General features: G+C 67.1%; 3 protein-coding genes across 3 annotated transcripts; 1 reads left to right on the plus strand and 2 right to left on the minus strand.

Moving 5' to 3' along the window:
• Positions 1-1,086: 1,086 nt before the first annotated feature.
• On the minus strand, positions 1,087-6,072 carry RHBG (Rh family B glycoprotein; the record flags this gene model as incomplete). The annotated part of the gene is given in 15 exon segments (XM_082011536.1): positions 1,087-1,169; positions 1,172-1,300; positions 1,303-1,390; positions 1,392-1,412; positions 1,414-1,517; positions 1,520-1,571; positions 1,575-1,591; positions 2,175-2,296; positions 2,482-2,615; positions 2,797-2,934; positions 3,156-3,322; positions 3,634-3,781; positions 3,917-4,067; positions 4,301-4,487; positions 5,799-6,072. Coding segments are annotated over 15 exon segments (1,722 nt in total). The 5' UTR covers positions 5,980-6,072.
• A 1,273-nt stretch (positions 6,073-7,345) lies between these two features.
• Positions 7,346-10,492, plus strand: HAPLN2 (hyaluronan and proteoglycan link protein 2). Its single transcript, XM_082011685.1, has 6 exons — positions 7,346-8,440; positions 8,659-8,765; positions 9,009-9,359; positions 9,592-9,708; positions 9,824-10,009; positions 10,140-10,492. The coding sequence occupies exons 1-6, from the start codon at positions 8,388-8,390 to the stop codon at positions 10,421-10,423; spliced, it is 1,098 nt and encodes a 365-aa protein (XP_081867811.1). The 5' UTR covers positions 7,346-8,387; the 3' UTR covers positions 10,424-10,492.
• Positions 10,493-11,786: 1,294 nt separating this feature from the next.
• BCAN (brevican) lies at positions 11,787-22,336 on the minus strand. The gene is made up of 13 exons (XM_082011710.1): positions 22,166-22,336; positions 21,646-22,038; positions 21,314-21,488; positions 21,081-21,208; positions 19,744-20,037; positions 17,818-18,237; positions 16,403-17,197; positions 14,344-14,451; positions 14,016-14,174; positions 12,908-12,990; positions 12,449-12,593; positions 12,045-12,227; positions 11,787-11,958 (listed from the first exon to the last, which is right to left on the minus strand). Exons 1-13 carry the CDS (start codon positions 22,257-22,259, stop codon positions 11,933-11,935), a joined length of 3,003 nt encoding a protein of 1,000 aa, XP_081867836.1. The 5' UTR covers positions 22,260-22,336; the 3' UTR covers positions 11,787-11,932.
• Between the last annotated feature and the right edge of the window lie 3,223 nt (positions 22,337-25,559).

Genomic DNA, 25,559 nt, shown 5'->3' on the forward strand with positions numbered 1-25,559 from the left:
TTTTCTGTAATTTGATTTAATTCCAGTTAGAAAGGATAAAGAGCCCTGTTTAAAAGTGACGTTTTATGGTCAGCTTGCAACCAAATGATTTTTATTAATTTTTTTTGCATCTCTGATGCAATCGTTTAAAAAAAAAATCTACATGTTTCAACAGCAGCAGGTATTAAAACATGGTCCCGAATGTGGCCATGGATAGCAAACCGCCCTCCCCAAACCTCGCTGGGCTGGCCCTGAAGCCCCTGTCCCCTCTGCGTGGGACGGGGCTGTGGCCCCCTCCCCTGGGGACGGTGCTGGCAGCTGGGGACACCTCCACCCATGGGAACCCCACATGGCGAGTGCCGGAGTCTGGCACTGGAGGTGTGAAAGCGTCTGGCAGCCACCCCTGGGCTCGCGGGAGGTGGGTCCCCCCAGGCCTCCTCCCTCCAGGGACCCCCGGCACGGCCACCGGCGCCCCTCCGGGAGCCCTTTGGGGCTGTGCCCCTGCACCGGGTGCTGCAGGACCCCCCCTTGGCTTCACTCAAGCTGCCACATTTCCAGGGTGCTCGAACTTGCTGCCGCCGGGCAGAAGGTTTGGGGACCGCTGCCTGCACGTGGGGCGGGCAGGCAGGGTGAGACCCCCTCAGGGGTTGGGCTATGTGGAGTCGGGGTGCTGGGTGCTGCTGGGGGTCTTGGAAAGCAGGGGGTCCTGGGGGCTGCAATGGCCAGGGGAGCATCCCTCTCCCAGTGGGGAGCACTTTCCTGTTTTGAGGAGGGGGCTTTTCCTTGGCCCCCGTCCCTGGTGCAAGGTGATGAGTGGTAGGGGGAGGGCAGGGGTCACCCCTGTGCTGGGGACCCTGGTGTCACCCTGCTCTTGCCCCTGGGTGCTGGCTGCTCCGGTGGCTAAGGCTCCCGGAGGGTACCCCCCCCTCGGCGGGGGGACGACGACGGGGATGGAGCAACCCATGAAACCCACCGCATGGGTCTTTAGGGTGAAGGGGGGTCCTGGGCGCTTTGCTTTCCTCCCTGGAAGGAAACCTGAAGGAAACTCAGCCAGGGGCCGCGTGAATTCACTGGCAAATCCTGAAGCTACAAAAAAATCTACGGGTTTTAATTGTCGTGCGCAAAAGCGTCTGTAGAAAGTCTTCGCGGCTTTCCGTGGGGCCTGGCGCGCCCCTTTCTCGACACAGCCCCCCCCATTGCCTTCCTCTCTTCGGAGAGCGGTAGATGGGGAAACTGAGGCACAGAGCAGAGGGGGGAGGCAGCTGAGCCAAGGCTGGACACCCCGAGGTGTCCCTGGAGCAAGCCGGGTTGCTTCCACAGCCAGCCCCGTATTGCTGCAGCACCTCGTCACCCTGCAAAGGCCCGTGGGCACCCGGCTGCTCCCAAAACCTTTGGGACCGGGAGCTGGCTCCCACACGGGGACAAGCCCGGCTGTCTCCGGAGCAGGCTGCTGGGAAATTCAGGCTGCCAGAAGCCGCCCGGCACTGGCGACGCCGGCGGAGGGTTGAGCCTGGCGGTGCAGGACCTCACCGGGGGGTCGGGGTCCTCAGACCAAGGTGCTGGTGCCCGGCTCCCCTCTGCTCACCCTGCGGTCACATCCTTCCTCGGCCGCCTGCACCAAGGCAGAGACACGGCTTGGGGCAAATCAGGGCTGGATGGAGGGGGCCTGGGGGGCTGCCCCCACCCTAAACGCTGCCGCAGGAGGAAGGAGGGTATCGGCGGCCGGGAAGCGTCCACCCCCCGCCGCTGCCTGAGCCCCGTAAGCCCCTTTTTTTACCGGCAGCCCCCCAGCTTTACCTCCCAGAGGACGGTGCTCTCCAGGTACCGCGGGTCCGGGGGAGAACTCAGCCCCTTCATTTTCAGGAGGGCTCCTGAGGACGCCGAAAGCCGGGCGGGGGCGTCTGAGAGCGGGGCTGGGACCCAGCCCGGCTCCTCTCCCCGGGCTTCCCCTGACATCTAGCGGCGATGCTGGGCTGGGCTGCGCCGGGCTCGGGCCCCGGCCCCGGGGGCAGCCCCGGCCCCGGGGGCAGCCCCGGCCCCGGCCCCGGCCCCGGGGGGCTGCGCAGCGCCGAGCGCTGCCGGGCTCTGCCCGCCCCGGCCGATGAGGAGGGTCCGTTTTGGGGCTTTTCCCCCAAATCCATCCGTCTCCCTGCCCCTTTCACCCTCCCTCCCGTCCCACCGGAGGCCAAACTCACCCGTGAGGCAGCCCCCGAGCGTGGCCAGCAGCAGGGTGACGGGCAGGCCGCAGAGCTGGCAGAGCGCCTGGTCGGTGGCCGTCCGGCTGCCCTGGGCCACCGACGGGAACACGAGCTCCAGCCTGCAAGCCAGAGCGGCAACGGGCTTTTGGGGTGCTTGTTCTCGCAGGCAGGGAAATGGGGGGCCCCGCTTGCAGCTATGAGGGGGTGCTGTAGCAGAGGGCGGACGGAGCAGCCCCGATTTCAGGGGTCCACGGTGGCCCCAGCGTGGTGCGTGGATGGCACCCGTGATTCTGGCTCTTCTCACCTGCCGCCGTAAGCGTCTGCAGTGGCCACTGCCGCCAGCAGCGTCCCCAGCAAGGCGCCCAGGATCCCCGGCAGCCCGTGGACGTTGTGAACCCCACATGTGTCCTGGGTTTTCAGCCTGGAGCGCAGGACGGGCTGGAGAGAGCGTTGAGGAAGAGCCAGGGTTCGGGGAGGGGTGGGTGCTTGCCCAGGGAGGCTGCGCTGCGGCTCGGTGTTGGCAGGTTTGGGAGCTGCAGGTTGGCAATGCAGCCTCCCCCGAAGGAGGGTGGTCCCCTACCCCAGGACTGGTGGCCGTGACCATCCTGAGGCGACTCACCGTGAGGAATCTGAAGCCAAGCGGGGGGATCAGACCGGCCAGAAAGCCCGCGATGAGGGCCCCAAAGGGGGTGACCAGCATCTCCCCAGCCATGCCCATCACAGCTGCGCCAGCCAAGGTGGCATCCTGGATCTGAACCTGATGGAGCAGGACGTGGTCAGGGGAATTGGCTCCATGGAGGGCATCAGCGTGGGACTGGGGGTATTTGGGCTTCCTCGGGGATGAAACTGGGTCTTGACGAACCGAAGAAAGCCTAACAGGCATCCCCTTTTGCCCCGGGTGTATCGACGCTTGCCGCCGCTGTGGGACGGGACGTGGGCAGTGCATGAGACTTTGGTTTTTCTCAGGAGAGGACCTACCATCCGCAGGGTGCTCTCCTCGTAGAGGACAGGCAAGAGGACGAAGGTGGCCAGGGTGCTCGCCACCAGCGAGAAGTAGGTGTTCAGCACTGCCCAGGGCTCGGCGTTGTTGTAGGCAGTGGTGGCCGAGGTGAAGCTGGGCCAGAAGATCCACAGGTAGACGGTTCCTGCGGGGCAGGGGAACAGGCAGGTTTATTGATGTTGGGGTTGGTCCCTCGTGGGAAAGAAGCTTCTTGCTAGTGCCAAGAGATGCAAGTGGCCACGGCTTGCGGCGTGGGAGGTTCAGGCTGGACACAAGAAAAAACCTTTTCCTGGAGAGGGCAGTGCAGCCCCAGGACAGGTCCCCAGGGAGGTGGAGAACCTCTGTCCTTGATGGTTTGCAGGACTCTGCTGGTCAAAGCCACAGCCGCTAATATTGGTGATGGTCCTTCCGCCACCATGTCTATGACTCTAGCGTCGTAGGATTTGAGCTCCGTACCAACCACAGCAAAGACATCTGACTGGTGCCCCATGTCCTGCTGCCCTTTCCTCTTGTCCGTATGGGGCTGGTGCAAGATCCGTGAGACCATCAAGCCAAAATAGGCGCCGAAGGTGTGGACAGTCAAGGAGCCCCCGCCGTCGCTTACCTGGCGAGTACAGAAAAACACCGCGCAGGAAGGGGGGGTATGGGATTTGTCTCCACAGACGAAGCAGGTCTTGACATGAGGACCCTAAACCCGTGGTCACCCCCTTCCTCGTGGGCCCCCCGGTAGGTGACTCACCCCCATGAGGCTGAGCAGGATGTATTCGTTGAGAGTGAAGAGGGTGACTCCCAGCAGGGTCAACAGCAGCATCTGGACGGGGTTTACCCTGCCCAGGACAGCTCCAGCGGAGATCAGAATGGCTGCGGTGCAGAAGTCGGCGCTGACCAAGCTGGGAAGGAGAAGGAAGGCATGGGTCTGGACCCGGCACTGCGGGGGGACGAGCACAAGAGCTGAGGGAAGCAGGGTAGTGTGATACTCAAAACACCCAGCAGCCTGGTCCTACTCATCCTCGTAATCCTCCTCCAAAGCAGAGCTGTGAGTTTTACAGAGGAGGGAGCCAGTGTGCCAGGGCTGGACCTGGGGCGACGGCGGCTGGGCAGCAGCAGCTCCCTCCTGCCTTACCTCTGAGCTCCCACGTAAATTTTGCCATTCAGGAAGAAGTATAAAAACCCCTGGATCAATATGGCCCACTGGATGGCAAAGGCCACGATGAGGATGCTGATGGCCACGCTGCCTGGCCCGTAGCGGCCGAGGAAGGCCACCAGCAGCCCGAAGCCAAGGAGAGCTTGGAGGTGGACATCCCGGAAACCTGGTGGAGGAGAGGCAGAAGGACGGGTCTGGTGAGAGAACCTCAAGAACCTCCTGCCTGCCTGTTCCCCCGAGGGGGCTCAGACACCCCTTGCTCTAGCAGGTTTTGGGGAGCTGAAGGCGTCAGCCGATATAAATCAGCCTTGTTCCACCTACAATGTCTCTGGAACCGTGGTGGCTCTGGCCTTGGATCTCCCTTGGAGATCTCCAGCGGAGAGCAGGAGCGGTTGCTGCTTATGCTGGTGACGGGTAAAGCCGTCCCCACCTGACGTGGCCCCTGCCACCCGCTTTGCAGCCACCCCGTGCAGCCACCTCGGTGCAGGCGCGTGGTTCAGCCCAGAAACCTCCCAGGGTGGCCAAGCACCCATTACACCAGCGTGAAGGCGGGTCTGAGGTGACGTCCACCGCCCAGGAGCTCTCTGCGGCACCTGAAAACGTCACCTCCCGCTTCATGGGAAAGGACAAGAAGAGTGGACAGCAAACCGGGACCAGTCAGAGGAGAGGCGACCCGATTCTTGCTTGGTCTATGTGCCCTTTGCACCCCTCGGCCGTGCCAAGAGCTGCGCGCCGGGCGCCGGAGCCGTGAGTCACTGCCTGCGCTGGGTGGGGTTACGTGGGCAGGCGAAACCGGGAGAGCCTGCCTGCTGCCTGCTGCCTGCTGCCTGCCCGGCGGCTCGGCTCCCCTCCCTCCCTAGGGAGCTCTGGAGGCTCCTTTCCAGTCGCCCGCCTTGCCCGTGCCGCGGAAAAGCTGGGGTCAGTCCCGCATCCCCCAGCGCAGGCTGAGTTTCGCAGCGATGCCCGGCGTGCAGCAGGACGCCCCAGGGCAGCACCGAGGGAGCCGAATCCTCCGTGAAAGGGGCTCAGCGCAAATCCCTTGGCGCTGCAAGACCCAGCAGGTCGGGGGGGAAGTTTTGCGGACCCCAACGTGCCAGCAGGAGCTGCTCCACTCCCCCCTGGGAGGGGAGGACAATCCCACCATTATCGCCGCACCGACTGACCCCCTCTGCGCTCCAGCTGCTGAAACGCGTGTCCCAGACCCAAATATCCCTGGTTTGGACCTGGCTTTGTCCGAGCGTATGGGAACTCCTTGCGGCACGTCTGCTTTCCAACCCCTCCTCGGCGGGCTGCGCCGGTACCCCAACCCTGCAGCTTGATGTTCCCCCTCCTCTGTTTTACTCTGGAGTCCAACCCAGACGGTGTGACAGGTCTGCAGCCCGGACCGAGCAGGGTGACATCTCGTGCCACCCCCTCAGCAGCACCTGGGGACCAGGGAGAGTCGCTCTCTGCACCCACCCGGGGTGGGGGTACTCACGGGGGTGCTGAAAACCCGAGTCCTGGTTTCTCCAGCTGCAGTTCAGCTGCTGGGAGCAGAGGTCGGGGCTGCTCTCTGGGCTGTACCGGACGAAGACGGCGAAGAGGATGATGGTGAAGATTTGGAGGAGGAAGCACAGCCCGGAGAGCTGGAGCCTCGAGGCGATGCTGTGCTCAGGCATGTCGCGGGGCGGCCGGGACAGGCAAACCCCCCAAAACTGGGGAGACACGAGGAGAGACGTGCTGGGGCTGCAAACTCCGCCTGCCGGGGCGGCTGCCAGGTCCTGCCCTCGACTCGGTGCTTCCCACGGGCGGAAGAGCCGGCCGGGAGCGCGGCGGTGCTGCCAACACGGAAACGCCGGGCCAGCCGCCCCGGCGTGCCTCGGCACCCGGGTTTGCCACATCGGGCGTCTCGGGCCACCGTGCCGGGGAATTGCGCGGGGCGTTTGGTGTCGGCGTTCGTCTCGCCTGGGTGCGAGAGGGTCGGGGTGGGATTTGGGGTGTGGGGGGAGCCGTGGCCGGGGGACGTCCGAGGTTTCAGCCTCAGCGTGGGAGGAACGCGATGGTTTTTGGGGGTCGGACAGAGGAGATGGAGGGTGGTGCGGCAAGCGCGGTGGGACCGACCCGCTGCAGAGGTGCTGGGCAAGCTCAGCAAAGCCAGGCTTAAATTCCCCGGTCAGTTCGGGGGGGGGTTGGTGTGGGAGGAGGAGAAGCCGAGCCTTGAAAAACAAGGGCGAGGAGCAACGCGCCCCAGGAGAGGTGGGGGGCAGCTGGAAGGCGAGGGTTTCTTTTGCTTTCCTTTGGCTGCTTCTGCTTTTGCAAAGAGGTGTTTGTAACGCACAAATGGGGACAAATCCCAAAAAAGGGAGAGGAAGGGAAAAGGAGCGGAGAAGTGGAACAGCGCGTGTGTTTGGGAAGTGACTCGGGTAATTCCTTTCCACAGCGCCCGGCCAAATTATGATCTCAGATAAGCAGCATCGGGCTGGGGTCATGCCCAGACATCAAGGGGATGGGGAAGGGGAATGAGTCACTTTTGGAGGCCCCGGCGAGTGTCCTGCTTCGGGCTGTGGTTTTGTGAGAGCCAAGGGGTGTAGTTAGTGCCTTCACTCGGGAAAAATGCAAGAAACGACTCAGTTCGTTCGCGGTACCACAGAGCTGGGCAACGGCATCCTCCGGCCGAGGAGCCCTGAGCCGCTGCCCGGGGCCGGGTGCTGCTGGGGGGGTCAGGGTCCGCTTTTGCAGCCGTGGCCATGGGAAGCGTGATGGAGGGAGCTCACGGGTGCTCTCCGAACGGCCACGGACCCACAAAACAACCGTGGGGAGGTGCGGGAGAGGAGGGTGCATGCAGCGCTGCTGCGGTTTAGCCTTTTTCTGCGTGGGGGGAGCAAAGCTCCGGCCACCTTTTGCTCATTAGACTGAGCCAAAGCCCTGACCAGTTTGAGTTGGAAGAGCCTGGGAGGCTTCCAGTCCTGGCATCAAAGCCGGGGCAGGTTATTGCATTAACCCCTCCGTCCAAGCAGCCAAATTTGAAGAGGGGCTGGGAGCCGCGGGGAGCGGGCTGGGGGCAAGGGGCCGGGGATCCGGCACGCCCCGGTGCCGCTTCCCCCCGGGGAAGTTTGTTTTCCGTGCCGTGCGTGCCACGGCGAAGCCAGGATCGCCGCGTCCTTTGGTGCCGGGGACAGATGCTGCTTGTCTTGTGTTTCCTTTGCGAAGAGCTTCCTCCACCCTCGGAGAGGGACCCTGGGGGAGGGAGAAGATAAGGGAGCCCAGAACACAGCCCCATTGTGTGGCCGTGTTTTGCTCCCGGCAGCATCCCGGCCCCGAGGTGACGATGGGGAAGCCTCTCCGATGCCTTTTCACAGGGCAGGATAAGGCCGGCAGACGCAGGAGTGGCGGGACCCCCCTTGCACAACCCACGGGAGCCCCGAAGGATGGGAGCAGCATCCCCCCGTCGGAGACTTGATGGTGGGGCTATAAAATGAACCATCGCCCTGACGCCTGCGGGAGCGGCGAGCACCGGCCCGGCACCGGGCGCCGATGCCGAGGGGACGCTTTGCCGGCCCGAGGGGCTGCCGGGGCCCTGTGCGGTGCTGGCATTTTCCCCGAATTCCCCGATGCTGTGGCCTGCAAATAAAGGGATGTTTGTTAGCCGGGCACGCCGTGTTTTGCCGAGCAGAACAATAAAGAGAAAGACGTTCACAATGGGAAATTGTGCTTCCTCCTCCCCGTGCGTTCCTCGGGGAGGTGTCGGAGGGCAAAAAAAAAAAGAGAAGAAAGCGGGAAGAGACGGCGACAGGGCAGGGAGCGAGGGCACGGCCGGCACTCGCCGCTCCCGCGCACCATGGGAGCCGGCGCCGAGGGCCCGCGGCGCCGCGGGGCTGCCGGGACGCTGCCCGCCCCGGGACGGTGACAGGGCAGGGGCTGGCTGGGAGCGCCCGCCCGCCGCCTCCCGCGGCCCCGCGGCCCCACTTCCCGGCAGCACCGCGAAACGGGTTTGACCTTTCCGGAGCCCTCGGCCCCGCGATGGGGTGGCTGTGACGGAGACGGGACGCGGCGGGCGCCGGGGCAGGGCACGTGCTGGAGGCGTTGGATGGGAACGGCGGCTCCCCGAAGGACGCGGCTGGGGACGGTAAGAGGTGTGGGGTACCAGGGAGGAGGGCCGGCACCTTCTGTTGGCTCGGTGTCCTGTGAGGAGACGTCCCCTTTGCACAGCGAATGTCGGCGAGCCCCAACGGAGAGCCACCCGTCGGCCCCACGGCACCCCAGAAGGCACCGCAGATGCCCCTCGCCACGCCCTCCGGTCCCCACCGAAGCTGGGGTACGTCCCGCTGCGCGTTCCTGACCCCTGCGCTTCCCCCCAGGCACCACCCGGCTCTAAGGATGCGCCGGCTTCTCCTGCTCGGCTCCCTCTGGCTCTTGGCAGCACCCCCGGCGTCAAGCGTCTTCCAGCGCCCGACGGGGAGCCCGGGTAGGGAGCGGGGCCGGGGCAGGAGGGACGCGATGCCGGGGGGGTCCAGCCGGCGCAGGGGCCGAGCTGGGTGTCCCTAGGGGTTACGGAACGGGGGGGAAAAGGAACCAGGATGGGCGACGGAAAGCGGGCTGGAGATGCCGGTGAGGGTCGAGGGGCGTCGGGAGAGGCATCGAAAGGGTGGTGGGGCCCCGGCAAAGCTCTGTGGTGAGCCGGCGCTGAGGCCGCCCGGGGGTGCCGCAGCCCCCCCGCGCCTGCAGTACCTGCTGGAGCCCCTCCACGCCGCGGTGCACACGCGGCGGGGTGCCACGGCCACCCTGCCCTGTGTCCTGCGCGCCCTGCCCCGCAACTACCGGGTGAAGTGGAGTAAGGTGGAGCCGGCCAACTACCGGGAGAGCATCATCATCATCACCAACGGGCTGTACCACAAGAACTACGGGCCGCTGAGCCCGCGGGTGCGCCTGCGGCACAGCCACCGCTACGACGCCTCGCTCACCATCACCGACGTGGCTCTGGAGGACGAGGGACGCTACCGCTGCCAGCTCGTCAACGGGCTGGAGGACGAGAGCGTCTCGCTCACGCTGCACCTCGAAGGTGAGGCTGGGCTCCCTCCCGCCGCATCCCCGGGGCATGTGGGGAGAGTGGAGGGAGGACCCTGGGCTGGATCGGGGGGGGCCACGGCTGGGACCCTCCACCCCTCGTGTCCCCTGTTGCAACGCCCTGCGCCCCAGCCTTATCTTCAGCGCCGAATCCCCGGGGAGGATAAGCCGAAGCCTTCTCGGGGAGAGCATCTCCTTCACGCTCCATCCCTGTCCCTGTCCCTCAGGCGTTGTCTTCCCCTACCAGCCCAGCAACGGGCGCTACAAATTCAACTACCACGAAGCCAAGCGAGCCTGCGAGCAGCAGGACTCCCGCCTCGCCACGTACCAGCAGCTCTACAAAGGTGAAGCATCCAAAAAAAAAAAAAAGAAACCCTCATCTGCCCCAAAACGTCCCTCGCTGGGCACGGGAGCGGGGAGGAGGGAAGTGCTGGTGCTGAGCCGCCTCTCGCCCCACAGCCTGGACGGAGGGTCTGGACTGGTGCAACGCCGGCTGGATCCTCGACGGGACCGTCCACTACCCCATCATCAACTCGCGGGAGCCGTGCGGCGGCCGCCTCCTCCTGCCAGGCGTTCGGACCTACGGGGCCAGGGACAAGCAGAAGGACCGATTCGACGCTTTCTGCTTCACCTCTGCTCTTCAAGGTAGCGCTGGGGTCCCCTGCCCCTCCCAGAGCGACGCCGAACCCCGACGCCCACCCGGCTTTGCATCGGGGCTGGGGTTGTTCCCCACCCATGGTGGCCGCTCACCCGCCATGTCCCCGTTCATCCTCAGGCCAGGTCTACTTCATCCGGGGCCACCTGAGCTTCAAGGAGGCCGGGCAAGCGTGCCACAACCACGGGGCTACCATTGCCAAAGTGGGGCAGCTCTACTCCGCCTGGAAGTTTTCCCAGCTGGATCGCTGCGACGGGGGGTGGCTGGCGGATGGCAGCGTGCGGTACCCCATCACCACCCCCCGGGAGCGCTGCGGGGGGCTGCCGGACCCCGGCGTCCGCAGCTTCGGCTTTCCCAGCAAGGAGCTGCGGACCTACGGCACCTACTGCTTCGTAGGGAAGTAGGAACGCCGGGAGGAGAGGTGGGCTGAGCGGAGGGGTCGGTGGTGGGATGCCGGCCCTCGTCACCCCGGTGGGGAGCTTGAGGTGGCATGTGAGGGGGTTCTGCCGGTGGTTTCGGCTGCCTTGCACATCCTCCGATGGAGCCGTAGGGCTGGGTTTGGATGCTTGGTGCGTCCTCTGATGAAGCTGCTCCCCACACCCCAGCCTGCCTTGGGGCTTGTCGGGCGTTCGGGGCTTGCTGGAGAAGCCAGACCCATTGCTGGACCAGGAAGGGGGTCTAACGCAGCCCCCCAAGCAGGCAGCACAGGCTCCCCGTTCCCCAACCCCGGCGCGTCTCTCGCCCCATCCTCACTCCCCGCAGCCACGAGGACTCTGGCTGGTGCAAGCGCGCCGGGGGGCCAGACATTAATGAGCGTGACTAATGGAGTTTCGCCTTCTCAATTAATAAAGCGACGGTAAAGCTGCACGGCAAAGCCACGCTCTCGCCTGGCCTCCGTCCCCTGGGACCGTTTGGCCTCTCGACGAGGGGAAGTTGCCAAGGACTTTCCGTCTCGAGCAGGGGGGCAGCCAGTGCGGGGCCCCCCTGGCCGCCCTGTCCTGGGGGTTATCGGTGTCCCTGGCACCGCACGCTGGGGGTTTCTGAGTTTTGCTGTTCAACGCGGAGCTATAAAAAGCACCAGAGCTGGCACGGCGCAGTGTGGGGAGACGCCAGCATCGCCTGGCGCCTGTGCCCCCCAGTCCCACGTGTTTGCCGGCGGCAGCACCCCAGCCCGAGCTCTGACCCGGGCTGCGGGGGGCATTTTGGGCTGTGCATCCCCGGCGCGGGGGTCCCTGGGGACGTCACTGTGCCCAGGCTGTGCCAGGGGCTCTCCGGCTCCGCAGCGCTGGTGGGGGCTGCCACGCTCCCCTTTCGCGGCTGTGCAGCCCTGCCTTTCCCACCCCTGCGCCGGGGCTGCCCCAAAGGACCAGGCCACCGCTCCGCCCCATCCATTTACCGGTTTTAATACCCACAGAAGCGCAGGGGGGGCTCGGGGGACGCGTACCCAAAGAAGCCGGCAGCAGCGGCTTCCGCCTTTCCTGGGAAGTGCAAAAGCCCCCCTGCACCCCGGGACGGGCGCTGAGCTGCAGCACAGCTTGGGTGTCCCCAAGTCACCCCCCACCAGGGTGTCACAGGATGAGGACCCTTGGCCCAGAGGTGGGAGAAAGGTGCTGGCGGGGACGCTGGCACGTCAATGCCGTCAACACCCGCGGTCCCCCGCCTGATTTCGACTCTGTTGTGATTCCAGGGACAAAACACCCCTTGTGCTACATTTCGGGTCTCTGGTGGTTCCTTTCGAGGGGATCTTTAGTTATGAGGATTCCTTTGTACAGATATAAAACAAACAAGGAGGCAGGCACCCCGCGGTGAGGTTTTGTGCCACGCTGGGGTCCACGCTGGGGTCCCGGTGCCGTCGCCATCCATGCCGGCTCCAGGGCCCCGGGGGAGTGGTGGCTTCTGCCCTGAGGACTCGCTCAGTCATCGGGGGGCTGAGCCAGGCCTGGGGGGGGACACAAGAAGCCCCAGGTGAAGGGAAAGCCCCAAAGGCAGATGCTGGGGGGGAGTTGGGGAGAGCCCCGCGCTCACCGGGGCGGCAGGCCAGCTGAGGCAGCTCCCACGTCCCGTCCTCCCGGCAGCGGACGATGGGCGAGCGGCGCTGGGCGAAGCCGCGGAGGCACCGGTACCGCGTGATGGAGCCGATCTCGTAGCGCTGCTTTGGTTTGCCGAAGGCGCGGGCGTTGCTGACGGTGGGGGGCGGCCCGCACTGCACTGCTCAGGGGGCAAGGGGTCCGTACCCAGCCATGGATGAGCACCCCCAAACTGCAGCAAACCGCCCCCCCCGTAAACCCCAGCCAAGCCGAGGGTCCCATGCGCAAGACCCGTTTTCCCACGGCAGGGATAGTGGGGAACCCCTACTTTGGGGTCACGGAGGGGTGCAGCCCCAGCCCCCCAGCACAGCCCCTGCCCAGGGCAGGGGGGGCACGGCTTACCCAGCCCCATTTTGCAGGTGTAGGAGAGGTGGTAGTTGCAGGGCACGTCGCTCCACTGGCCCCCGTCGTGCCACACGATGACCACGCAGTTCTCACCGGAGAGAAAGTAGCTGTCGGGCTGCCCGGGGTGCCAGTTCTCGTAGAGCTGGGGGGACAGGAGAGATGGGGTGCGTGGGGCACCCATCTGCCGCCTCCTGGCCGTGACAGCCCCGTTGGGAATGAGGTCCCATCTCCGTGCCCCTTGGCATGGCCTTGGGATCCCAAATCCTGGGGTCTGGCTCACCCCCACAGCACCCCCGAGGGTGCTCAGCCCAGCCGAGGCGAGCGGCTCTTGGGGTCCCAGGGTCAGACCCATCCCACCGGCACGTTCCCAAGTGATGGAGAAAGATGACGAGGTGCCGGAGGGGGGGGCGTCTTCTCCTGGCGGGGGGGCACACGAGGGCTGGCAACCCGACTTACCAGGGGGGTCCCGTCGGACCACTGGAAATCCCCCTCGATGGTCCGGTCGTTCAAGCCGATCCACTGGTACTCCCTGTACTGGTCTGGGGGGGCAGGGGGAGTGTTGGGGCGGGGGGCACAGCCAGGCCCCCCAGCACGCGCTGTCAGGAGGGGGCTCAAGGGAACTGCAGGCTGGATTTGGGGAGATTTGGGGTCTGGGGGTGAGTGCGGGGAGCTGGGGCTGTCCCCAGTCGTGCAGCGGGATGGGGAGGGGATGTGCTGGGAAGTTTGGGGACACGGGGAGCCCCGGGGGGGCCACAACGGGACCCGCCGCCCCGCACCCCCGGGGGAGCGACCGGACCCCCGGGGCTGGCCGGGAGAGGGCGGCAGAGCCCGGTGTCCCCGCGGCCCTGCCGGTCTCTGCCTGGCCCTGCCGGTCCCTGCCTGTTCTTGCCGGTCCCTGCCTGACCCTGCCAGTCCCTGCCTGGCCCTGCAGGTCCCTGCCTGCCCTTTTCTGGTCTGGCCGGTCCCTGTCTGTCCCTGCAGCTCCCTGCCTGCCCTTGCCTGTCCCTGCCTGCCCTTGCCTGTCCCTGCCTGTCACTGCAGCTCCCCCCAGGGCTCTCCCTGCCCCTTCCTCCTTCACCCTCACGTCCCTCCAGGCCTCCTCGCTCTCTGCCCCGTCCCCACCGCTGTTGACCCCTGCTCTGCCTCCCCCCTCCCCATCTGCTTTCGGGCAGGTTATTGCTCTGCCTTCACGTTTACTTGCACGTGTCCGACCCTCTGCCAGTCTGTCTGCTACCCATCTGCTCCCACGTCTATCCGTGTATCCATCTACCTGTCCGTCCATCCGTCCCCCCTCAGGCCGGCAATCCTGCTGTCCGTCGCGCTTCCCCTGCCTCTCGCTAGCCAAGAGGCTGGTGAGCGTCTAACCACGCTGGCCGACACGTCATGTCGGCTATTTCCTTCACTCTTTATTTTCTTTGACTTCCCTAGACGGTGTCCGCCTCTCCCCCGGCTCTGCCTTGGCTCTCGGCTGCGTTTTGGCGTGAGGTTTAAAACTCGAAGCCCAGCGCTGAGGGATGCTGAGGGTCCCGTGGGCAGAGGTCTGGGAGGGTGCAGCACCACGTACCGTTGATGAAGTCCTGCTCTTCGGGGGTCAGGACGGTGGCCAGGTGTCCCCCGTAATGCCTGCACTGGGTCTCTGCATCCTCCCAGCTCCTCCGGGTGGAGAAGTGCTTGTAGCAGGCTCCCTGGAAGCTGTCCCAGCCGGGGCTGCACTTTGCCAGCGCTGAGCCGTGGCGGGGGGCAAGAGGGCAGAGAGGAGAGGGTCAGGGGGATGGAGCCCAGCTCACCAGCAAGCAAAAAAACCCCCACACCGGATTTCCCCGCATCGATGTCTCCCGGGCCGCTGGTTCAGCGGCCGAGGCTGCAGCCGTGGCAGGAGCTGGGGGACTCACATCGTTCGCAGCTGCTGCCTCCGTAGCCGGGCAGGCACAGGCAGGCGAGGCGGGCGCCGTCCTCCGTGCAGGTTCCTCCGTTCAGGCAGGGGTTGGGGACGCAGCCACCTGCAAGGCAGACGCAGCCTTCCTCACCCGTCTGCCCGCGCTGCCCTCGGCTCACGGGGACGTCCCGGCTCCGCCGCCCCGGCGGGCTTGGGGCTTTGGCCTCCCCCCAGGGCACGGGGACGTGAGCTGGGCGCTGCCGTCCTCCGCACCAGTGGGCTCGCCGCCGTGCCGGCCCCTGGCCCGCTCCCGCCGCCCGGGGAATGGCTCCCGCTTTCCCCTGGAGCGAAGGCGCCTTTGGGACGGGATGCGGAGGGGATAAAGCTTTCGGCACGTCCCAGCCTCGCGTCCTCAGCCTGGTGGCAAGGCGAGCCTCGTGCCTGTGCCCCCGCTGTCACCTTCAGCCCGGCTGGGGCTGATAACTCATCCGGCGCCGTCCCTGACCCCCGCGTCCCCGCCAGCCCGTTCCGGTCATTCAGGCGCCTGGAGCACATCGTGTGCTCCCAGCCCCGGCTCGGGAGCGTGATTAAGGGCTGCCGCCAGCGCGGAGACTGCAAGTCCTTGACACCCTCCAGCCTAACCGTGCCCATTTAACGGTCCATGGCTCGGTGGAGCCGCGCCGAGGACGGCGCTGCCGCCCTCACCTGTTCCCAGACACCGTCACCTCGCCGCAAGGTGCCGGCGGCTCGCTCGGGACACCCAGCTCATCCCCAGCAGACCGAGGCACGGAGCGGGATGAGCTATTTCGGGCCTTAACGCCACGCGGCCGGCTCTTTCTGAGCACCTCTCCTCGCCAGGGAAAAGGCAACCATCCTGCGAGGTCTGGCCACTTGCCACGGAGCATCCCCCAAGCCACGGGACCGGGCAGGGCACTGCCGGACCGGGGGGGCAGGGACCCGGCACGGTCCCCCTGCCCTTGCAGGGAGCCAGGAGGGCAGATGGGGCAGGGACTTGCGTGCTCCGAGTGGCATCGGAGCTGGGAACACGCCGGCGTGGGGGACAGAGGTGGGTCTGGGTGGGTGACACCCACCCATGGCGGTTCACACACCCACCGCTCGCCCATCTCAGCCCCGTGTAGGGGGGAGAGGGGCTGGGAGGGGGCTGTGCTCCGCGGGGGACTGCAGCCACTTCAGGGCACTTGGCCATCGAGGGCTGCACGAGGCGGGGTGCTCGGCCCCCCGCGACCCGTCGGTGCCCCCCGGGGCTCCGGGGGTAGGAAAGCCCCCCCCCGCTCGTGGCCATGCAGCTTCCAGCCCTTGTCCCCCCGCCCGGGGCAGCGTGGGGCGAGCCAGCCCCAGGGGAGGGGCACCCGCACGGAGGGTCCAAAGCAGCCGTACCGCACCCCCCCGCCTTGCGCGGGGTCCCATCTGCCCCGCTCCCCAGGGACTAGCGGCTTGGGGTGGGGGGCCGGGGGATTAGTTCGTCAGTGGGAGACGCGCGGGCGGCGAGCAAGGCAGCAGGCGCGAGGATGAAGGGAAGAGCTAGCCGAGATGCTTGTTCTAGAAAGCTTTTAATTCCCTTTATTAGTATCACTGTTAGTCAGAGCAGGGTCTGGGGCCGCCTTCTGAGTATCTTTTTCTTTTTTTTTTTCTCATGGAAACAGTCATTAAAACACTTCACAGAAGTAGAAGAGATTTAAGTGCATGCAGAGCTCAGACCAATTTGTTTGACAAATATGTGCTTCTCCGGACCTGGAACCTTCCCTTACCCAGCTGAGGAGGAGAGAGAGAGGAGAGACGGACGGACGGACGGACAGAGGGAAGCACAGCGTGAAGGAAAGGTGTTGGCTTTCTCTAGTGCCAGAGAGCAGCCAGGAGGGCTGCCCCAAGGGCGAGGGTGGCACGGCGGGGACCCCCGGCCGAGCGGGCACCTGCCCCGACGCTGGCCCGCTCGGTGGGGAGGGCGGGCAGGGGGGCAGCCGTGCTGGGGGACAGGTCGCCCAACGGGGTCCCTGCCGGGGCCACCCCGGAGCTGCCGGTACGGGGAGAGGTGAGGCCATCCCTGTGGGTCCCACCTGGTTCTCCGGGGATGGCTGCAAGGAAACCCTCCACGGTTGCAACGGAGGGAGCAGGTTGCTCTTCCTCCTCCTCCTCTTCCTCTTCCGAAGATGCAGCGGGCGTCCCGCGGTCCGTGCCTGGGGGTTGCGGCACAGGCTCCTCGCCTCCCGTGGCCGGCGCGCTGACGCTGCCGGGCACCTCCGCCTGCCACGGTGTCACCGCCGTCGCCTCCGCCGCGGGGACGGTGCTCCCGTCCCCCGGGGCTGCGGGCGAGGGGAGCCACAGGGCCCCCGACTGCTCCTCTCCCTCCTCCTGCGGCTGCGAGGGCGTGGGGGGCAGCGGGGACACCCCAGGGCTTTCGACCACATCTCCCGAGAGCTCGGCATCTTCAGGGGTGCTCGCCCTGCCGGACTCGTGGCCGCGGCGGGGGGGCCCCCCAGGCTCTCGGCTATCTGTCGAGGTGGCAGAAGCGGCACCGGTCGGCGATGTCACCCGGTCCCCAGGTGCCGCAGGGCTGGCGGCGAGGGCTGGCCGCCCCACGGCATCTCGTGGGCGGTCGGGGCGGCGCGTGGGGGTGGCAGAGCTGGGTGGCCGGGGAAACCCCTCGGGAGGCTCCGTGTCACCTGCTGCGGCCCCCGCCGGGGACGGGGTGCCGGTGGGTCCCTCTGCGCCCGCCCACAGGGCCGTGGAGAGCGTCTGCGTGCCGGTGGCTCCGTCCGGCTCCGTGGGCTGGCCGGGCTCTTGCCCTCTGCCCGGGCTCTCCGCCGATGTGCTGCCAGGGTCCCTGCCCGGAGCTGCTCCCTCTTCCTCCTCTGCAAAGGGCAAGGCAGAAAGGCAGTGAGACGCCGGTGCCGGGGAGCCAGCCAGATCGCAGGGCCGCGGGCACCGGCGTCGCCGGCCAGCGCTGCAGATCCTGCCCGCGGCGGGCAGAGCTGGGGGGGAGCGGCGCCGGCACAAAGATGCACAGGGGGTCGGAAATGGCCCCCAGCCGACGTGACGTTGTCCCCTCTGAACCGGCACGGCAGACCGAGCTCTGGCTCGGCCACTGCCAAGCCCAGCCCCGGCACAGGCTTCCCTGTGGCAGGGGCCGTGCTCAGCCCCTCACCGCTGTGCCTGGCCTCCTCTCCCTGCAGCCGCCAGCGCCCTTCTCCGGCTCTTTGCGCTGCTCAACCGCGGTCTGGCAACGACCCTGCAAGCCGGACCCCAGCAGAGGGAGGGACAGACGGATGTCCCCACGCCGGGGACTTGTGCACAGCCCTACACCAAGACACCAGTGCTCCGGCCGTGGGCGCTGCCTCCGTGGGAGGGACGGGGGCGGCTGGGGCGAGCCGGGCACCCACGGGTGCCTCTGACCTCTCCTCGCAATCCCGGCGCCTCCGTCCCTGCGGCTCCTCTCCGCACCCCAGCCCTGGCATCGCCGCAGCGGCTCAAGCGGTGCGGGACGGCTGGCGCCCGGCCGCTGCGCACTGCCCAACTGTCCCTGTCACCCCGTCCTCCTCCGGGGGGGACGGGCTCCCCGGCTTCGCACCACAGCTAAGCGGGACGCCTGCCTCGGGGACGGCCGTGGGGAAAGGGGACGCAGAGGTCGGGTGACCTGAGGACACGGAGGTATCTAGCGGGGGGTGCCGGGCCCCTGGCCCCGGTGCGTCTTCGGGGGACGGGCTCGGCTTTTCCAGCTCCGCGTCCTTAAAGAAAGGGACGGCGTATATAGCCCCTCGCGACTCAATCTCCACTTGCGCTTTGGGCAGCTGCAGCTCCTCCAGCTTTTCTGCCACTGTAACAATCTCCTGGAGGCCCTCGGGCTCTCTGGCTCGGTATTTTCCTGCAGCCTCAGGGAAAGAGTTTGTCCCTTCTGTGGGCAGAAAGAAAGTGGGATATTACTGCCCCGTCCTTGCCCCGTGGCAGGCAGAGGTGCCCTCGCCCCGGGGACAGCCTGGCACCCCGGCGGGGACCCAGCTCTCCTCGACCTCCCCTTTCCCCTCTAGGCAGGGTCAGTGCAGGGCAGGATCGGGCCCTTCCCAGGCGCTGCCGGAGCCGGCAGAGCCCGCAGCCCCGCTGGGAGCTGTGGGGCTTGGCAGCGCGCGGCGGGGACAGATCCTCAGCCCCGTTTCCCCGAGGCGGTGCCGATTTACACCACCTGCGCTGGCCCCGGAGCCGGGCTCCAGCCCGGCTCCCGCCGCAGCCGCCCGGCCAAGGCTCGTGGCGTCGGCAGGCGTCCAGGCAGCGCCGAATTTTACACTCGCAGCATTTTCTGCTCGTCCCTGCCCTTCCCGGCAGCGGCTCTTCCCGCTTCTCCTCCTCCCCCTCCAGCGACCCCTAAACCTCGATGCATGCCAGCACCCCCACCCCGGGGGGGTCCTTCTCCGCACCCCCATCCCCACCCCGGGGAGCGCAGACGTTCGTGGGGAGTTAGTGGGTTACGGGAGTCGCGGATTTGTGGGACGGGTCCATCCTGCCTAACCCATGGGTTTCCCTGCTGAGAGTTGGGGAAACTGAGGCACGGCGAGGCGCGGCATCCAGGGGATCGGGGGAGATTGTCCCCGTGGGCCCCCGTGGCCCCGAGGGCATGCACAGAGACGTGGGACTGGGAAGAAGGAGCAGAGGGGCGGCTCTTCCTCCCTCCGTGCCTGTTATCCCTGCCAGCCCCCAGCCTTGCTCGTCCCCCCCCGGCTCATCGCCCGCGTCCGCCGGCGCACGGGCCCTCCCTGGCAGCGCGGGCGGCTCAGCGCCGCTGCCCGTCGATCTCGTTTCCCGTTCACCGCGGTGAGACATTGCCCCAAAACCAGCCTCGCGGGCTGTGCCCGCAGCCGCCGGGGGAGGAACCGTCCCGCAGCCGTGCCCACGCAGCTCACGCAGATCGACGGTGCCGCGCAGGACATCCCTGTTCCGTCGCAATATAGCGGCGTGTGGTATTGAGGACGTGCAGGGCATCCCTACTCTGTCGCGATATACCAGCATGCACTACTAAGATCATGGAGAGCAACCCTCCTCTATCACGATGCATTGGCATGCAGTATCGGGACCATGCAGGTTATCCCTCCCCTATCGCGATATATCAGCATGCGCTATGGAGATGGTGCAAGGCATCCCTCTCCTACCGCGGTAAGTTGACGTGCGTGCCCGAGACGGTACGGAACACCCCTGCTCTATCGCGATACCACGGCACACAACAGGCAAGGCATCCCGATGCGATCCCGATCCCGCAGGACATCCCGGCTCTGCTGCGCCCAGCGCTGGGCACGTGGGCGAGCTGGAGCCGGCACCCCACACCCGCCGGCTACCCGCGCCCCTGCCCGCGCAACCTCACGCCGGTCCGCGCCCCGGAGCATCCGCGGGCCGGGGGGGTGCCCTTCTTTACCTCGGAAGCAGTACGCATCGTATCTGCTCTGGGCATCGGGGAATCCCGTCTGGTTGCGGAAGAGGAAGATGGTTTTGACGCCCGGCAGGGCCCCGCCGCAGCGCTCCCGGGGGGTGACGATGGGGTAGCGGACGCTGCCGTCGGCCAGCCAGCCGGGGCTGCAGGCGTCCAGCCCCGCGCTCCAAGCCGCGTAGAGCTGCCCCGTGCTCGCCAGCTCCGCGCCCAGCGCCCGGCAGCGCGCCGCCGCCTCCTCCAGCGTGAATTTGGCTGGGGCTGTCTCCAAAAAGATCTCCCCTGCGAAGAGAGGAAGGAGACGGGTGTCAGAGCCGGGGAGGGGGGCGTGGGCTCCGGGAGCCCCCCCGCCTCCTCCGCTCTCTGCACGACCCCAGGAGCTGGCTTGGGGATGGGGACCTGCGGCGTGGTCCTCGCGATGAGGAGCACGGGGGGCTGGAGGGCCCTGCCTGCCTCCCTGCCTGCCTCCCTGCCTGCCTCCCTGCCTGCCTCCCTGCCTGCCTCCCTCCGGATGCGCTCAGCAGCCGCGGCGCGGGCGCGGCGGGAGCTCTCGTGCCGCGCGGGATGCCTGCCCGCGCAAACGGAGCTGAGGCTTTAAAGCACCCGTGAACGGGACTGCCGAGGAGCAAGCCCGCGCCCCGCACGGCGCAATCCACCTACGGGACATTTCCAAGGGGATCTGCGGACCCTGCGGCAGGGCTTCGTGCTGAGAAGGGCCGGAGACCGCTGCCCGACGGCACGGCACGCGCCAGCCCCCACGACCGCCCCGGTCTCCCCGTCCCAGCGCGTCGTGCCCCGCACGCCAGCGACCCGCGCCACATCCCCGCCGGCTGCCTGGCGTCACCCCAACCGGCCCCACGGCAGCCGCGGCCACCGGCGGGGAGACCCCCATCGGGGTCCGAAGGAGGGACCGGCCACCCCCACGCAGACCTGGCCGGGCGGGACGTGCCCGAGCCGCGGGACAAGCGGCACCCCGGCGCATGCGAAGCACGGCGTGAGCTTGCCCAAACCCCAAAACGCCGCGCGGCGCCGTGCCGCGGCGTGCTGCAACATCGCCCTTGGGCACCCTGCAGCCCTGAGGCCAGGGATGGGCACCGGCTGCTGCCGGGAAGAGCGCCCTGGGGACCAGGAACGCTTCGGGGAGCCGCGCGGCAAGTCCCCCCCGTTGAAGCGCCCAAAGCTTTGCAGTGCGCGGAGGTTTCGGAGCCGGCGCCTGCGGTTCGGGGCGGCTTTTTCGCTTGGGTTTTGCAACGGGTTACGGGGGCGGGTTAGTGCGGCCGCCGAAGCAGGGGACGGCAGGACGGGGCTGGCGGCACCGCAGGCACCTGGGAGGTCCTCGGCATAGCAGTACACGTCGTACATGTCCTCCGGGTCCACCACCCCGTAGTTCCTCACCCCGGGGAAGCCGTTCATGTCTCCGTAACAAGCCTCGCGGGGCGTGTGGATGGGGTACCTGGGGCAGGAAAGCAGAGGGGAGGGCTGGCGACTCGCAGAGGGGTGACGGGGGAGGCGATGGGCGCGATGCCCGGGCGGCGGCGGCGGCGGCGGCGGCGCCCACCTGACGGTCTGGTCGGCGATCCAGCCGGCATCGCACTGCTCGTAGCCGCCGAGGTAGGCAGCGTACAGCTGCTCGGGGGTGGCGATGTGGGCGCCGATCTTGGCGCAAGCTTCCCGCGCCTCGGCGAAGGTGTAGGCATAGCGCATGGAGCCCTCCCGGTAGTGAAAGACCACCCCTGCGGTGGGACGGACGCGGGCATGGGCGAGGGGCTTCACGGCAGCCCCCACCCGCACCGGCGCGTCTGCACCTGGGTGCAGGAGGGGTTTGCTGAGCCGGGGGAGGGCACCCGGGCACCCGCCCCGAATCCCACCCCGCTCCCCGCCTCAAAGTACCTTTGACTTTGACGTCGAGGATGTCGTGGCCGTCCTCGATGCCGTGCTGCACGTCGCAGCGGTAGATCCCCGAGTCGGTGGGCCGCAGCTCGGTGAGCAGCAGGGAGGCGTCGGTGTAGCGCCGGTGGAAGATGGGCAGGGAGGCGCGGAGGCGATAGTCCTCGCTCACCTTCACCCGGTCCCCCCGGGCTACCAAGATCTCCACCTCCCTGCCCTCGGAGATGAAGGTCCACTTGACCCGGGGGGTTCCCAGGACCGCCCGGCGCCCGGCCGTGCTGGCGGTGGGCTGGGGGCCGAGGTAGGTGATGAGGCAGGGGATGGTGATGTCACCCGCCAGCACGGCGTCGAGGGCTGGGTGGCGCGGGATGGAGACCTGCAGCGCCTTGAGGTCCTCTGGGGGGGGAGGAGAAGAGGAGCCGTGAGCGGGAGCGGCAAGGGGTGCCCCCCGCCCCCAGACCCCCGCTGCAGGGCAATGACAGAGCAGGGAGCGGCGCGGCCGCGGCCGGTGATGCCGAGTTACCTGTGCCATCTCCGGGGCCAAACGCCTCCGGGACCACCGTGCGGGCAAACACCCAGAGCAGCAGCAGCAGCAGCAGCGGGAGGGCTGAGGCCATCCTCTGCCCTGCAAGGGGGAAGGAAAAACCGCCAGCTCTGCTTAAAATCCCCAGAAGCACCCAAAATATCCCTTCTCCGTCCGAGGAGGGGCGGGCAGGGAGGGACCCCAGCCCACGTGTGAGGGGACGAGGTGATGCACGAGGGGTCAGGACACGGAGGGAGAGGCCGGCACCGGCACAGCCGCGGCGTAACCTGGACCCTTGGCCGGTGGAGAGGGAAGAGAAGGAAATGTTAACAGGAGGAAGGAGCCCGCACGAGCAACTGGGACCATTGGCCGGGCGCCACTGGGTCCAATCCAGCCTCCGCCAGCCTTCGCGGGGAGCCGGGTCCCCTGGGGACAGCAAAGCCCAGCCCTGACGGCACGGAAAGTCGGAGCCCAAAGCCTGGCCCCGGCCGGGCGGGAGGCGATGCCAGAGCTGGGGCCGCGGTGAAAAACCACGGAAGGGTGTTTAAGAGCTGGCAGAGGCAGCGAGCCCCAGCCGGGGAGACGCGCGTGCAAGCGGGGCGCGTGCGCTCGCGCTTCCGCAGCCGCGCCGCGGCGTGCGCGCGTGCGGCTGTGCACGTGCGCGTGCGTGCGCTCGCGCGCGCCCGCGCTGCGGGGAGGGGGTGTTGAGGTCAGCGAGCTGCCGGGGTGGGGGGGGTGACGGCCGAGGGCGCACAAAGCGCGGGGCGGAGGGGGGGGGAAGGAGCCGGAGGGCTTCTCTTTGCCATTCAGCTCACGCCGGAGGTTTCCCGCGCGCAGGCTGGGAAAACCGGGACCGACCAAAGCAGCCATTATGTCCCAGGCCTCTCTCAAGGCTGCCCGGCACAAAGGGCTCTCCCCGCCAGGCTGGGGACCGGCGCTGAAAGGAGAGCCCAGCGGCTAGCACGGCCGTCGCCGGCCCCCGGCCGTCCCCGGGGAGCGGCAGGGGGGACCGCGGGGGGACACCGGGCACGTCGCGGAGGGGCTGCGGCCGCCCGCGGCCTCTTGCAGCCATCCGGAGAGGAGGCTGATGCTGGCGATGCGGGGAGATGCCACCGTAGGGACCACAGCCCCCGTACCCCTCAGCCCCCTGCAGAGGCTCCTCGGGGTGGCTGGGGGTCTCCTCAGCCCCCCGTGCCGGCGCCGCGCCGCATGGCTCCCCGGGACGGGTGCACAGCGACCCTGAGGCTCGGAGCGGCTTTGTAATTTATGAGCTCTTTGCCCTGCATTGGTTTCGGCGGCCGCGGAAGCGGATTCGGCGCCTCGGTGGCACGCTCAGGGCCAGGTCGCTGGCTGCCCGGGCCAGCCTGAGAGGAGGCTGCCGCATCGCCTGCAGCCCTCTGCCAACGGTGCGCCCCGAGGTTACCCGTGGGACCAAAGCACCAGAGAGAGGGTGTGAACACAGCCCCCGGCACCACGCACCATGGATATAACAGCTCCTGGCACCACGCACCATGGATGCACAGCCCCCGGCACCATGGACGTACAGCCCCCGGCACCATGGACGTACAGCCCCTGGCACCATGGACGTACAGCCTCCCGCACCACGCACCATGGATGCACAGCCCCTGGCACCATGGACGTACAGCCCCTGGCACCATGGATGCACAGCCCCCGGCACCATGGACGTACAGCCCCTGGCACCATGGACGTACAGCCTCCCGCACCACGCACCATGGATGCACAGCCCCTGGCACCATGGACGTACAACCCCTGGCACCACGTACCATGGACGTACAGCCCCCAGCACCATGGACGTACAGCCCCCAGCACCATGGACGTACAGCCCCTGGCACCATGTACCATGGATGTACAGCCCCCGGCACCATGGACATACAGCCCCTGCCACCACGTACAATGGACGTACAGCCCCCAGCACCATGGACGTACAACCCCTGGCACCATGGACGTACAGCCCTTGGCACCATGGATGCACAGCCCCTGGCACCATGGACATACAGCCCCTGACACCATAGACGTACAGCCCCTGGCACCATGGATGCACAGCCCCTGGCACCATGGACATACAGCCCCTGACACCATAGACGTACAGCCCCTGGCACCATGGATGCACAGCCCCTGGCACCATGGACGTACAGCCCCTGGCATCATGGATGTACAACCCCTGGCACCATGGACGTACAACCCCTGGCACCACGTACCATGGACGTACAACCCCCAGCACCATGGACATACAGCCCCTGCCACCACGTACAATGGACGTACAGCCCCCGGCACCATGGACATACAACCCCTGGCACCATGGACGTACAGCCCCTGGCACCACACACCATGGATGCACAGCCCCCGGCACCACGTACAATGGACGTACAGCCCCCGGCACCACACACCGTGGACGTACAGCCCCCGGCACCACGTACAATGGACGTACAGCCCCTGGCACCACATACAATGGACGTACAGCCCCCGGCACCATGGACGTACAGCCCCCGGCACCACACGCCGTGGACGTCGGACCATCATGTGCAGACCACAAACCACCCCCTTCCCAGCAGGAGCTCGGCACGGGCAGCCAAAGCCTCATCACCCGGGGTCTGGCTGGCAGTGCCGGAGCCGAGCCGGAGGCTTTCTCTGCTCCGGCGGGATCATTTGAATTCAGCCCCACGGCTTTGGAGCGGGAGACAAAACCCTCCTGCCCGGCGCCTGTGGCCGGGCTCCAGCGCGGGGGCTGGCTGCCGTCCCCCCGGGCGGCCGAGCGAGGAAGGCTTTTGTCGCGGGCGCCTTTTCGTCCCGTTCCCAAGGCGCCACGGTGGCGTGAGCCACGGCCGGCGGCAGCCGCAAAGCCCAGGGGAGCAAATCCAAGTGATAAAACTGCAGGAATGGGGCAAGCTGGGGTGAGCGGGCATCTGCTCCCCTCCCCTGCCTTGTCCCTGGCTGCGACCAGGGTGCCGGCACCGGGAATGGGACGCGGAGAGGGTTAAACCTAGTTTCGCCCTGCCCATGGGCGATGCCCTGAGGTCCTGGAGTCCCGTGATGGCAAGAGACTCTCAGATGTCATGTTTGGGGTTTGGGGTTGGATTTTTGGTGGGGTTTTTTTCCTATTTGCCACAAATGGAAAAATTTTCATCCCACATGTCGGGAGGGAAAAGCTGGGAGCAGGACTAGGGAAAAGCAGCCAAAAAGCTCAGAGCGGGGTAGGGGGGTTGGCGGCGGCTCGTGGGTCTTGATCATCTGAGACCTCGGAGCCGAGACGCAGGCACGCACGCAAGCGGCGGGAGCAGCTAACCTCCATTTCCGTGGGAAACCAGGTGGAAAATGGAGCTGAAGTCTATTTTGGGACAGGAACGATCTTTCTTTCTCCCCTGAACTCGGCCCC

This window comes from Phaethon aethereus (assembly GCF_964289735.1).
Source record: "Phaethon aethereus genome assembly, chromosome: 28".
Classification (NCBI taxonomy): domain Eukaryota; kingdom Metazoa; phylum Chordata; class Aves; order Phaethontiformes; family Phaethontidae; genus Phaethon; species Phaethon aethereus.

Excerpts from the sequence above, each read along its gene's own strand:
- BCAN (XM_082011710.1), bottom strand. The coding sequence starts at position 22,259 with ATGGCCTCAGCCCTCCCGCTGCTGCTGCTGCTGCTGCTCTGGGTGTTT. Across the intron at positions 21,209-21,313 it reads ATCGCCGACCAGACCGTCAG|GTACCCCATCCACACGCCCC; the intron begins GTGGGCGCCGCC and ends TTCCTGCCCCAG. Across the intron at positions 11,959-12,044 it reads TCAGCTGGCCTGCCGCCCCG|GCCTGGCTCAGCCCCCCGAT; the intron begins GTGAGCGCGGGG and ends GTCCCCCCCCAG.
- HAPLN2 (XM_082011685.1), top strand. The coding sequence starts at position 8,388 with ATGGGAACGGCGGCTCCCCGAAGGACGCGGCTGGGGACGGTAAGAGGT. Across the intron at positions 8,441-8,658 it reads GGGACGGTAAGAGGTGTGGG|GCACCACCCGGCTCTAAGGA; the intron begins GTACCAGGGAGG and ends GCTTCCCCCCAG. Across the intron at positions 9,709-9,823 it reads GTACCAGCAGCTCTACAAAG|CCTGGACGGAGGGTCTGGAC; the intron begins GTGAAGCATCCA and ends CTCGCCCCACAG.